Genomic DNA, 13,088 nt, shown 5'->3' with positions numbered 1-13,088 from the left:
AGTTCTTATGCTGTGTCAATGTCATTGGATGGAGGGTAGGTGAGGTATGTTGAATATGAGCAAGTTGCAAACAACTCCAGATTTCCTGACTTTCACATTTAGCTTACTTTAAACTCCTAATTTGGAGTTTAAACTTCCAAGAAGCTATGAACATTAGAAAACTTCCAAATTAGGTTCCTGATGGTATTTTTTGAACCTTAACAAAAAGATTGTCTGGGAATTTTAGTTAGATTCCAAGCACAAAATCTAACAATGTCATGTGTGTAATATAAGGATCATCAAAAAAATACAGCCACCTAAAGTTTCTTCACAAATGAAGGTTTAAATACCATACCTTTATAGCATGCTAATGTAAGTGCACTTTCTTTGAACTCATTGGAATGAGTGTTGATTCCTGCACCATATTCCAGAAGTACTCTTGCCACCTCAACATGACCTGCACTGGCTGCTTCCATTAAGGGGGTATGTCCATTTTCATTATGATCTTCTATATTAGCACCTGCTTTCAATAGCACTTTCACTATGTCAACGAATCCCCCAGCGCAGGCATAAGTGAGTGCTGTGTTCCCTAAGAAAAGATAAAAAGAACATACAGTAAGTAAATCCTTCCTCTTTCACCTAACCCCAACTGTAAATAAATGAAACCAAAACCTACTGTAAACATATAGAATTTTAATCTACTTAAGTATTTATACCATAAATCTGGGGTCAGCAACCTTTCAGAAGTGGTGTGCTGAGTCTTCATTTATTCACTCTAATTTAAGGTTTCCCATGCCAGTAATATATTTTAACGTTTTTAGAAAGTCTCTTTCTATAAGTTTATAATATATAACTAAACTATTGTATGTAAAGTAAATAAGGTTTTAAAAACATTTAAGAAGCTTCATTTAAAATTAAATTAAAATGCAGAATCCCCCGGACTGGTGGCCAGGACCCAGGCAGCGTGAGTGCCACTGAAAATCAGCTCATGTGCCGCCTTTGGCACATGTGCCATAGGTTGCCTACCTCTGCCATAAATCAACCTAGCAGACTTTTGCATTTCTCTCACCTATGATTTCAGGTGAGGTAGAAGATTCAGAAACAGATTAACAATTAGACAACTATTTTACTGAAACACTGCCCTAGTTCTAGGACTCCTTTTATCAGCCTAAACCTTCTATGGCCTATGTTATCCTCTCTAGTAGCCCTAGAGACACAACGACCGTTTTATCTTTCATCTCATTCAAATGCTATCATTCCTTCTTAGTTTGGCCTCTGCCTTCAGTAATTTATACGCTGGTAATCTCTCCCAGCCAATACAGTTAAGTTCTGACACAACCGGCTCACACTTCCCTCAGCATTTTTCACCACACACGTTCATTATTTGTTTCTGTCTTTGCCCCAACCCATCATATTCTTCCTGTGAAGAATGTGCTAATAAGAAAGCTTCCTATATTTCTGGATGCTCTTAGTATCCCTGCATCACTTGGTTTCAAAAATTGGCCACATTTTGTCTATTAGCAGTATCTCTCAGTTACTGCCCAGATGAAGTTTCTTACTTTTAATACTACTCTTTCACCTTCCCAAACCTCCCAAAATTCCACTTTTCTAAAATACCTTCAACAGAGGTTTGGGTTAAGCCCTGGTTTACTTGCTCAAACTCACTGTTTCTACCAGTGACATAGTATCCTTGAAAACTTCTGGGTTTCATTTTTAGGAAAGCCTTCTGGTTATCTCAAGCACCTGGAGTCCATTTCAGCAGACTACATATTCAACTTCTGCTCTTCAAAACAGCTCATTTTCCCTCTTCAGAACTCTTGCACCAGACAAGCAAATTACACATATAATCACCTTTCTCCAATTATGGTATAAATTACTCAAGGGGCCACTGAATCATCTACTACTACTTCCTTCCTCTAGACCAGTGGTTCTCAAAGCCGGTCCACCGCTTGTTCAGGGAAAGCCCCGGGCAGGCCGAACCGGTTTGTTTACCTGCTGTGTCCGCAGGTTCGGCCGATCGCGGCTCCCACTGGCCATGGGGGCTGCAAGAGCCCTACAGCCATGATCGGCCGAACCTGCGGACACAGCAGGTAAACAAACCGGTTCGGCCTGCCCGGGGCTTTCCCTGAACAAGCGGTGGACCGGCTTTGAGAACCACTGCTCTAGACCACTAGTTCTCAACTAGTGTTACACAATATGGCTGTGGATACACAGAGGTCTACCAGGGGGTACATGAACTCATCTAGATAGTTGCCTAGTTTTACCACAGGCTACAGAAAAAACACTAGTGAAGTCAGTACTAACTAAAATTTCATACAGACAATGACTTGTTTATACTGTTCTATATATACACACACACACACCATACAATGAAATGGAAGTACAATATTTATAAAATAGATCAATTGGAATATAATTACATGGTTAAAACCAGAAAGTAAGCAATTTTTTAGTAAGAGTGTGCTGAGACACTTTCGTATTTTTATGTCTGATTTTGTAAGCAAGCATCTTTTAAGTGAAGTGAAACTTGGCGTACACAGGACAAAATCAGACTCCTGAAAGTGGTAGACCAGTGATACTCAGACCTCAGCGGTTCAGGAGCCAAATCAGCAATCAACATTACCCAAAAGAGTCATAGTAGTGTGAATTCATTGTTTCATTTACTACAATGACCGACGAAGTATTATTTTATCAGCTACAACTAATTAACATGGTAAAAACATCCTGATTGGTTAATAATTAAATTAGAATGTTTTAACATCATGTGCTTCAAAGAGCCACAAGAGACACATTAAAGAGCCACTTGCGACTCAAAGCCTCAGGCTGAATATCACTTTTCTAGATAATAGCGACTCCTTCCTTCACTTCTGCAGATCTGCAATAACTGCATGCCTGAAGCTTATTTAAAATTGGCTTTCCTCTATTTATCCTATAATGCAATGTTTATACCACCCTTGTCAATCTTCCATCAAATAATTTGCCACGATGCCATTTGCTTTACTTGTAATTCAAGTTTGGTTAATTCTCTATCACGCAAAATAGTGTGTTTCGCATTTCAAAAGTAGTTTAATAGTTTCCTATCATATTAACAAAAAACTAGACATGAACATTAGAAAACTTCCAAAACTACCCTAAACTGACACAAATGCAAAAACTTCTTGCAGAAAAAAGTATTTGGGATCACTACTCCGGGTTTTTTTTTTTTTTGCGCTATGGACAGGGAAATGAACAATGCACTATACAAAAACCTCCTTAAACTTTTCGTTTCCAGAAACAGTATTTGATCATTTTTCAAAATTGATCATTTTTTCACCCAGCCAAATTAAAGAGCCGTAAGTATCTAACTGTAAAAATAAAAATTTGAGTCTATATTTCAAAGTCATCTTTTGAAACCCTATTTCACTTTAAGCTTGCCAATAGGGATCTGAATAAAATACATTTAAAAAGGGCAAGTGCTTGAACTACACAAAGTTTGAACAAAGGGTTAAATTGAAATTTCGGCTAAAAAATATCACATAGGCACTAAACAGTTCAATCAAAATTTCTTTCTTGATATATGGAGGAAATGGTTGACTGTTTTTGCAAGGGTTTCCCCTTAACATAAATCTTAAGGAAACTGCAGTTCTGGTAAGTATTAGTTACTGAATTATTATATTGAAATATATCTCAGGCTTAATTTGTTCCAATTTGTTTTACTGGTGATCCTACTTCACAGGGGTCTTCAGTGGATAAAATGCCTTTGCATTAGAATTAACATCAAGGACTAAGGAAGAGCCATCTGTTTTCACTCAGGTGTTCAGTTTCAGCTGAACAATGATGGCTCCTGTTTGGTGCCATGTAAGTTATGACTGCTTTACCCTTTGAATTGAAATAATCTGTACTGTATTTTCTATTAAATGAAAGCACCACGAACTTAAAAAATATCAAATAGTTCAAAACATGCAAGTAGGAGGCTGGGACTGATTGATACGTGCTAATCTTGTTAATTCATCCAGTTGCTGTTCCATACTGACCTGTTGAAGACTGGGCATTGACATCGGCACAATGAACAAGTAGCAGTTTTACAATGTCTACATAGCCTCCACTGGCAGCTGCCATGAGTGGAGTTATGTCTCCTTTATTCCCTCGATCTTCAACATTTGCATGCATCGCTAGTAGTACCTGAACAAACAAACAGAAGTTCACTTAAATGACTCTGAACAATTATGTTTTGCTTCTTTAATTATGAGGGGAGTCAGGTATGTTTATACTACAAACCTAAGTCAACCAACAGCCACTGCAGTAATTACTGTGGTAGTACCTGTCTACACTACCCTCTTTGGGTTGGTGGTGCACATCCTCAGCAAGAATGCTTCCACTGACCTAAGAGGGGCAGCATGGGGAGCTGAGAGCTTGGTCTGGCAGATCCACTGGCAGCTCCCTGCCAGAAGTCTGGCTACCCTGCAGGCTTCTGGGTGCGCAGTGGGCTCTCTCAGGCCCCCCCCACCAAGGGAGCTGGACACCCTTGTCAGTTTCACAGCTCACTGTGCCCTGAAATACACAAGACTGCCTGGCTCCTGGCAGGTGGCTCTCAGCTGAGATTGGGATCCAAATGCACTCTGGCTTCTCGCCCTAGCTCCCAGCTGGGATCGGGGTCCAGATACCCAGCTGTCCAGGGGAGCGGGGACATACTTGTCAATATTATGGTTCCCAGCATGAAATTGACAAGAGAGCAGACAGACACTGCATAGCCCTAATTACACTGACATAAGCCTTATGCCTCTTGTGGCGTTGGAGTTATTATGTCAGAGTAGCAGGGCACTTACAACGATGGGAGGAAGGATGTAGTGTAGACATTGACATAATTAGGTCAACATAAGCTGCCTTAAGTCCACCTAAATGTATAACAGAGACCAACCCTGAAAACTATTTTCCTTTCTTCCTCCCTGCTCCTTTTAAAAGCTTCGTATCACAGCAATCCTACTTTTGGTAAAGAACTAGATATGGATCTGTCCAGAGCCAGTCATGACTGCTACTTGCATCTGCCCAAGTAGAGCACTTCGCTGTTTTTCTTCCACATTTTCTGCATGTTACAATACTTGAAACCAAAAATATAAGCAACAACTGCAACATATAATTAACGTTTTCAAATACGTCAGATAAAGTGTAGTTCCACTCAGTGAGGTTGTTGCAATTGAGATGTGCTACATTTATGCGTTAATGATTCCAGCACAGATTTGTTCAATTTACTTGCAAAGAGGCTTCTCCCAATAAACTCCTCTTGGGATCACCAAGTCAAACTAGGTGCTTTCTGGCTTGTGAATCAGCACCAGTATAGCCATCAATGGAGATGAACAAGTGTAATTGAAGACAGAATTTGAAGGTAATGCAGAAGTGAACTGGAATTAGAATTTAGTCAACGACGCTGATATATTAGCCAGAAAAAAGTCCCAGGTTTAGAAATGACTGAGTCATTATGCATCATAAAATATTAATGTAAGATGAATTTTTTTTTTTGCTTTGCACTCACCTTTAGGGGCAGAATCTTAGAATGACTATTTGGCAGCACAGCTTGATTATGTCTGGAGTGATGTGCCTGAAAGCTACAGGCAGATCATTTGAACACATACAAGATGGAATTTTCAAACAAGATCATTTATGTTGTAGCATGTCTTATTTGTTACCCCCTCCTCTTTAGACTGAGGGCTTATAAAAAGCATATTTAGTGGAAAACTGTCTGAAAGGCTGTTGAGCATGCAGTAAAGTGAACTGCACTATATTTTACTTCATATTCCTTTTAGAGTACAAAATACATTCTAATCAAAAGGACTAAAATGTTTGGCTTTCAAAGAGTTTCAGGCATATAGCACTCTGTATTTAAAGTCTCAGTCATAAGTGATTGTGTATTTTCTACTTACTTGTGCCAATTCATAATACCCAGCTGAACAGGCCAAGCAAAGGAGACTCTCCCCTTCTTCTGTATGTTCATTTACACTTCTTCCTTCATCCAGCAGCTTCCGGACAGCATTCACATCCCCATCGGAGCATGCTTCTGCCAAACTGCGACTGGAAAATTATTTATCATACAATGAACACAGGAATAATTCTACAACAGACAGGTAGCAAGCTTTCTGATAAAGAGTAAAGTCAAGGTATATAGCAAAAGACTTTTGCTTAATTGACATGCTAGTTTGCCTTTTGATATCACTTTCTGGAAGACACTTTCCAAGTGCTAAACAGCAAAGTGCTTTTCAAAACAAACACCACCTCAACGCCTCTGTGTAGGAGCTATTATTCCCTTTCACAGATGGTCTAATTGAGAAATAAAGGCTCTGTCTACAACAGGAATTTGCCCCGATTTTGAAATAAGTGGCTAGCTACTGACAGAGGTGCATTGGTGCAAATCCCAGGTCCAGACAAGGAAAGCTATAACATGCACCAATATAGCCCATCCCAGTTTCAAGCAGAGATTCTTTACTAGTGCAAGTTGCAGCTTTCCTGTGTACACTTGGGGCAGTTTTGACAGCAGCTAGCCACTGACTGCAAGAATGGGGCAAATTCCCAGTATAGACAATGCTTAAGAGATCTGCCTAAAGTCACTTTGAATACTGTTGCAGAACTAGGAATAAACCAGATCTCTCAACTGCCAGTCCTTTGCTTTTCTATTCCTACTGTCTGAACTATTTTATTGGAAAGAAAAAAAACTAAATAAGTAAATATTTTTTAGACAAAACATTCATATGACAAATTATCCTTATTTGATTTTTTTTGGACTACCAAAATTTTAACTATACATTTAAAAAAATACCAAAGAAACTCGAGCCACTGAAGTTTGCAGCCTATCTGGAATAGTAAATTATTAAAATATGCCTATTGGATGGATTCATTATATATTTTTAACATTCTATCATACTGGGATACCTCGACTAACACTGCAAGGAAGGGAGATGGGTGGATATTCTGTAACTCCTTCTCATTCAAACCCCAAATCTGACAAAAAGTAGGATGTCTAGAGAAGTCAATGTACCTCTTACAATCCAAAGTGAAAAAGCACCAGTGTAGCAGCATAAGATATATTGGAAACTGACTGATGTGCCAATTCAAGAAGGATTTTAAAAAAAAGGGGGGGGGGGCGCAAAGGTCCTTACGATGTATTACTATTCTTTAACCATCAAGCAGTCAGGACCAATGCCCCCAGCTCTTGTCACCATAAAAGCCCTCAAGGCTCAGGAAATACTCATCCATTATCTTAAACGACAGCTATAAGAGCCAATGGGAGCTGCAGAGCCAGTGCTCAGGGCTGGAGCAGTGCACAGCACCCCCCAGGCTGGACCTCTAAAAAGGAGACAGGGAGCCTGCCAGCCCTGCCAAATTGCCCCCTGCCCCAGAACACCCACGGTGCCCCCCCGGGCCAACCCCAAGCACCCAAAGTATACAGGGTATATAGTATAAGTTATGGAGAGGTCACGGACTGATTTTTTGTTTACTGCCCATGACCTGTCCATGACTTTTACTAAGAATACCTGTGACTAAAACGTAGCCTTAGTCATGATTACCAACACAGATAACTGTAGGATCAACTCCAGCAGAACAATCAGAGTGATGTGTTCCTGCCAGTGCATCTTATTTATAAGACATGGATATTTGCCTTCAAAGTGAGGACTGGTTGGCACAGAGGCATAAAATTCAAAAGAGAAATTGGGCCCATTTATTTTCTCTGACACGTATACACAAGCTGTCTCCAGAACCGCTCCTCTATCACCCTCAGTGTACAGTCTTGGCTAGAAAGAGAAAGTTCACTTGTTAATTCAGGAATATATAACAATTTCAATTTCCAACTAAGTACCAAAGAATTCCAATTATTAAACTACACTCTGAATCCCTATAAGTAATTCTCACTTGAGATACACGCTTCTCAGACAATGAAAGTGTTAGTAGTTGCCAAATAAGGACCCTTGGAGCCAGGCTGGTAAGGAGGTGGAAGTCATTTGCCAGACTGAGCTTTTTGTGATTCCCTTCAGTGACTACAGCAGACATTTAAATATAGGATTAACAATGTAATGTGACAGCAATTGACATACTGGATCAGACTCTTGGTCCACCTAGTCAGTATCCTCTCTCCAACAAAAACCAACACCAGATGCTGCAGAAGAAGGTGCAAGAACCCTCACAGTAGGCAGATTTGGCATAATCTACCCATCAGAAAGGTTTTATCCCAATCCTTAATATTTAGAGTGGCGTCAGCCTTAAGCCTGAAGTTTTATATCCTTTCCAAAATATTTTTTGCATTAATTCAAACAACTCTGGATGTTCTTGTTATCCAAATAAATACCCAATCCCTCTCAAAATTTTATGAAGTTCTTGATCTCTGACTTCCTGTGGCAGTGAGTTCCACAATCTAGTTACACGTGTAACACTGTTGCAAAAAAAGCAATCATTTTGTGATGTATAAGCAGGAATGTTGTAAGCAAGACATGAAAAGTAATTCTTCTGCTCTACTCCGTGCTGATTAGGCCTCAACTGGAGTATTGTGTCCAGTTCTGGGTGCCACATTTCAGGAAAGACTGGAGAGAGTCCAGCGAAGAGAAACAAAACAAAAATTATTAAAAGTCTAGAAAACATGACCTATGAGGGAAAATTGAAAAAACTGGGTTTGTTTAGTCTGGAAAAAAAGAAGACTGAGAGGGAACATGATAACAGTTTTCAAGTACATAAAAGGTTGTTACAAGGAGGGAGAATTGTTCTTAACCTGAGGATAGAAAAAGAAGCAATGGGTTTAAATTGCAGCAAGGGAGGTTTAGGTTGGACATTAAAAAGACTTCCTAACTGGAATAAATTACCTAGGGAGGTTGTGAAATCTCCATCATCTGAGATTTTTAAGTGCAGGGGACTGGACTAGACCTCTCGAGGTCCCTTCCAGTCCTATGATTCTACGATGAGTGAAAAAGTATTTCCTTTTCTCAATTTTTAATTTATCACCTACCTTTCGATTTCATTGAATACTCCCCTTGCTCTTGTGTTATGAGAAAAGGAGAGTAGAAGTTCCCAATTTATCTCTTCTAGACCATTCATTAGTTTAATCTTTTTTTATGCCTTCATCTCCCTTCAAAGGTAAAACAATCTCTCCCCCGCCCCCAAGAAAAACCCTCAAACTCTCTTCCTACAAGAGTTTTTCCATGCCCTTAATCACTCATTATCCTTTTCTGAACCCCCTGGAACTCTGCAATATCATTTTTGAGATAGGGTGACTATTACTGCAGACGGAGGTCATACCATTTGATTTTTTTTCATTTAGAGAAATACTCTAAAATGCAACTGTGCATAGATCCAATCATATTATCCTAATCAAAGCAAATATTTTATACTAAGAATTGGCTGTATATATTGTGTATATGGTAATGTATTCAAGCCCACCTATTAAGGAATCAAACTGAAGCTGAATCTCCTCATAGTAACAATGACTGTGAAAAACAGAAGTTACAAAGCAATATGAATGATTATGGACATTGAACTTGCTTCTAGTTGACACAAAGAATACATCTTCTCCAAACTCTTCCTGTTTGCTATCTGCTCAAGTATTGCCCACTCCCTATGCTATTCTCAAGACTAAATTATTACCGGTATGTATATTATTTTAACGATATAATTGAAAAAAATTCACATCAACTCAGTGGGCTAAATGCACAAATTATTCTATGGCTTGTGTTATACAAGGTCAAACTAGTTGATCATAACTAGCCCTTCTGGCCTTAAACATCTACAAAAAAAGAAATATAAACGCTCTTGCAATACACTACCCCATTTCTTCCCCCAGATCCTCATGTTATGGATTTACATGTATGTTATCTGTTTAACAAATAATAAACTCTGAGGGGAAAGGGGCCTTGTCCTATGTTTGAAAAGAGCCAGGCACATCTATGATGCTATAACTGAAGACTAAAGATGCTATAATTAAAATCATACTTTGTAGATGCTAAAGAAATAGAGTTTGTGATTTAATTAATTTTTATGTCCATTTCTAAATTCCTTGAAGAACTGTTCTCCAGGAACAGTACCTCAAATCTTACACACTTTTAGTTCTGCAGTATGTACAACACAATATTTCAACAATTATTCAGGTTTCCTCCAGGCCCACATACAGTATCACCTTAATGTCAAATATCTGAGGGGAAGCGGAGACATCTTGCCCCTTAACTTTCAAAAGCTGAAAGTAGAAGATACTGAGGCTTCAGCAGCTTAAAGTGACACTTCTCTTTCCCACTGAAGGAGTGATGTGAAAGCATGCTTCCTTGGGACTTAAGACAACCACTTGATTCTGGAACATTGAGGCAGCCATGCTCTCCTGGTTAATCAAGTTGACAGATTAATCAGATTGCTTCATGGACAAGTATTAGGAAATTTAATTTTTCCCAAAAGTAATTAAACCCAAAATGCAAAAAATTCATTTTCATATCTACAATTTAGATACCATAATTTAAATTATATGAAAGTATAAGCCATTATTACATACTTGTCCACTTGTCCTGCATTGTGATTGTTCTCTGCTCTCATCCGTGTCAATGCAGCAGCAGCTTCATCCAACGCACAGCTGACAGACGAAGTCAGTCTTCGGAGCACCTCAGGATCTGCGAAGGCTTTACCATCGGCAGTGGACAATTTACCAATTCCTTCAGTGTTTGTTCGTTCATCAATCAGGTTAGTATGAAAGTCACACAAAAAAATGCAAAGACACTATTTTAAAATTTCAGTCACATGCACTATTAGTAAAAAAAAAGTCATCTGCAAACATGCTGGAAAAATCAAATATAATTAAAATAACTTAGCATTTTTTTTTATAATCTGAAATTTTAATTATAGCACATCAGCAGCAAAGCTATGTTTATTTGCATTTGCAGTTCTATTATATGCCCCAATTTCAAGCTTATACCTTTTGAAAAAACTCTTGGGGTGGAGAACAAGCATGGGAAACAAGCCTAAAAGTGAATGTCTAAGAAGCTTTGATGTAATGCCATTTGGTTTCTTTAAGATTATCTGAATTTGAAGAACATTTTTCCATTCCAATTTTTCAGATGCCCCCCCTCCCCAAGTTCCCCACAGTAAAAAATGTAAACTTCCTGAGGATCTAGTTATCAACAAGGATAAGCTTGAAAAAAGTTAAGGTAAACAATTTGTTTGATCTTCAAGTAGCTTAACATACTGAAGTGCAGAGAACCAGCTAAAACCAAAAGTAAGTATCTTACTCCAACAATGTAGTAAAAAGGTGATTTTTTTGAAGGACCGTGTATAGTAATTTTTAACCCTCAGTAAATTTTTGGATCAGTTTCTTTAAAAACTGAAGTTTAGTACCAGTTGCGTAGTTGACGTTTATGACACAAACTGATGCACTTCTGAATCTACACACTAGCATACAATAGCACCAAAAGAAAAGGAAACTTACCTCATTAATCTCAGTGCCACTCAAATGCCAACAATGAAAACTTTTTCACTGCTGATACCACTGTGTGGTACAACTATATAAGCTTACCCTGCATAGCTTGGCTGTACCCAAGGACATAGACCGAGTTCAGGCCCTGTAAACATTCTGGCACAGCTGTATTTGCAGCATAGACTTAAATCTTCAAGTACAAACATGCAACTAGTCAAATGTCTGGTAACATACGGAATTACAGTACAATAGTTCACAGCAGTGGTTCCCAAACTGTAAATCATAACCCCCAGGATAGCCCTGAAAGAGTACCAGGAAGGTCATAAGACACAGGAAAAAAAGATGCAAGAAAGCTTCTAAACAAACAGCCACCAGGGCAGTGCCATCTACTATGTCTACACAGCATTTTGGACTGAACCTTCCATCCTAGACCCAGAGACTCAGCCTAATGGAGCTCATGCTAGTGCTCCCTTCTTATATAGCTCTATAGACAGCAGTTTGAAGTTGTGATTCTGGTCGGGGTTCAGGCTCTGATCCTAGGAAAGAGGGTGGGCTTCAGAGCCTGAATCTGCTGACCCCAGCTAGGAAGCTTGCTCCAAAATGCTGCATAGACCATACCCATAAAGCGCTCTCACACCCACAGCTGCAGCCAGCCAGGAAAGCTAGGAAGTGCCATCCACTGCCAGAACAATACAATACACTCACAGCAGCAGCATGCCTTCCTATGGCTAGCAGCAGGCCACAAGCTCCATGTGGAGGATGCAAAAGAAATGCAGGAAGAATGGAAAAGGAAGGGAGACTGATGGAATCCCTTTCTTCCAGCACATGGGGCAGCAGGCCAACTGAAAGGATCTAGTGGGCTGGATGTGGCCCTCAGTTGCCCAACCCTTTTTTTGGTTTGGTGTTCGAGGGCCCCCAGGAGACAAAGGCCCTGCGTGAGTGCACATTGGTTAATTCAGGCCTGGCTACCCACCCAAAATTTTCGAAGTAAACTGTAAAGATGGACGGTTCTTTTATGCAAAACCAACCTGACTATTAAGGTATCAAGAGGGTTATGTGAACAGAGGTGAGTTTAAAGGGGGTCAACAGCATGAGCAATTTGGGAACCACTGGTTTACACATTGCTGAAAACTAACATACCCTGATTCAACGGTAGCAAATGTAGGTCATCTTTAATAAGCTAAGCAACAGAGTGGCTCAAGTAGCTATTTAATCACAGATGTAACCAGGGCCACACCAGAAAGATAAAACCCCTGTGAAAATGATTCTGGACAACACATTTCAGAAATCTTAGTATCTGTCACATGTACGCCTTCTGATTCTTTTGAAATTCAACTACGTTTTCTATTTTTCCCAGCTCGTAACCCTGAGTCTAGCATTAGTAACCATGCTTTAAAATTAGTTTCAAGTATCAAAGAATCACAAATTAGAGACATAAGAAACCTATCACAGCATTCAATTCACCTCCTCACCAGTACAGGGATCCATGGTTATAAACCTCAGAGCCTTACCAAATTTCTCCAAACTGGAAAAAATTTAGGATAGCTTATGCTAGACCAAGGGTCAAATATATAACCTGATCACATTGAACTGACTTGAACAGCTCTATACTTTCTGCAATCTGGTCCTATGCTGCTACTGCGACTTTGAATACTTAAGGCTGTATAGATCCAAGTCCATTCTCTTATTATGAAGCTCCAGAATC

General features: G+C 39.3%; 1 protein-coding gene across 13 annotated transcripts in view; it reads right to left on the bottom strand.

The window, feature by feature from the left end:
• Nucleotides 1-13,088, bottom strand: part of ANKHD1 (ankyrin repeat and KH domain containing 1) — a 207,021-nt gene that overhangs the window by 109,797 nt on the left and 84,136 nt on the right. For all 13 annotated transcript variants that reach the window (XM_074960743.1, XM_074960744.1, XM_074960749.1 and 10 more), the window contains 4 exons: nucleotides 10,469-10,625; nucleotides 5,877-6,024; nucleotides 3,993-4,140; nucleotides 335-568 (listed from right to left, as the gene is read on the bottom strand). In XM_074960743.1, coding sequence (XP_074816844.1) covers nucleotides 335-568; nucleotides 3,993-4,140; nucleotides 5,877-6,024; nucleotides 10,469-10,625 — 687 coding nt within the window. The remainder of the gene's footprint in view (nucleotides 1-334; nucleotides 569-3,992; nucleotides 4,141-5,876; nucleotides 6,025-10,468; nucleotides 10,626-13,088) is intronic.

The sequence above is a fragment of the Natator depressus genome, chromosome 8 (genome assembly GCF_965152275.1).
Source record: "Natator depressus isolate rNatDep1 chromosome 8, rNatDep2.hap1, whole genome shotgun sequence".
Lineage (NCBI taxonomy): Eukaryota > Metazoa > Chordata > Testudines > Cheloniidae > Natator > Natator depressus.
Note: the sequence above shows the minus strand (reverse complement) of the source record. Positions and strands in the feature narration are given on the sequence as shown.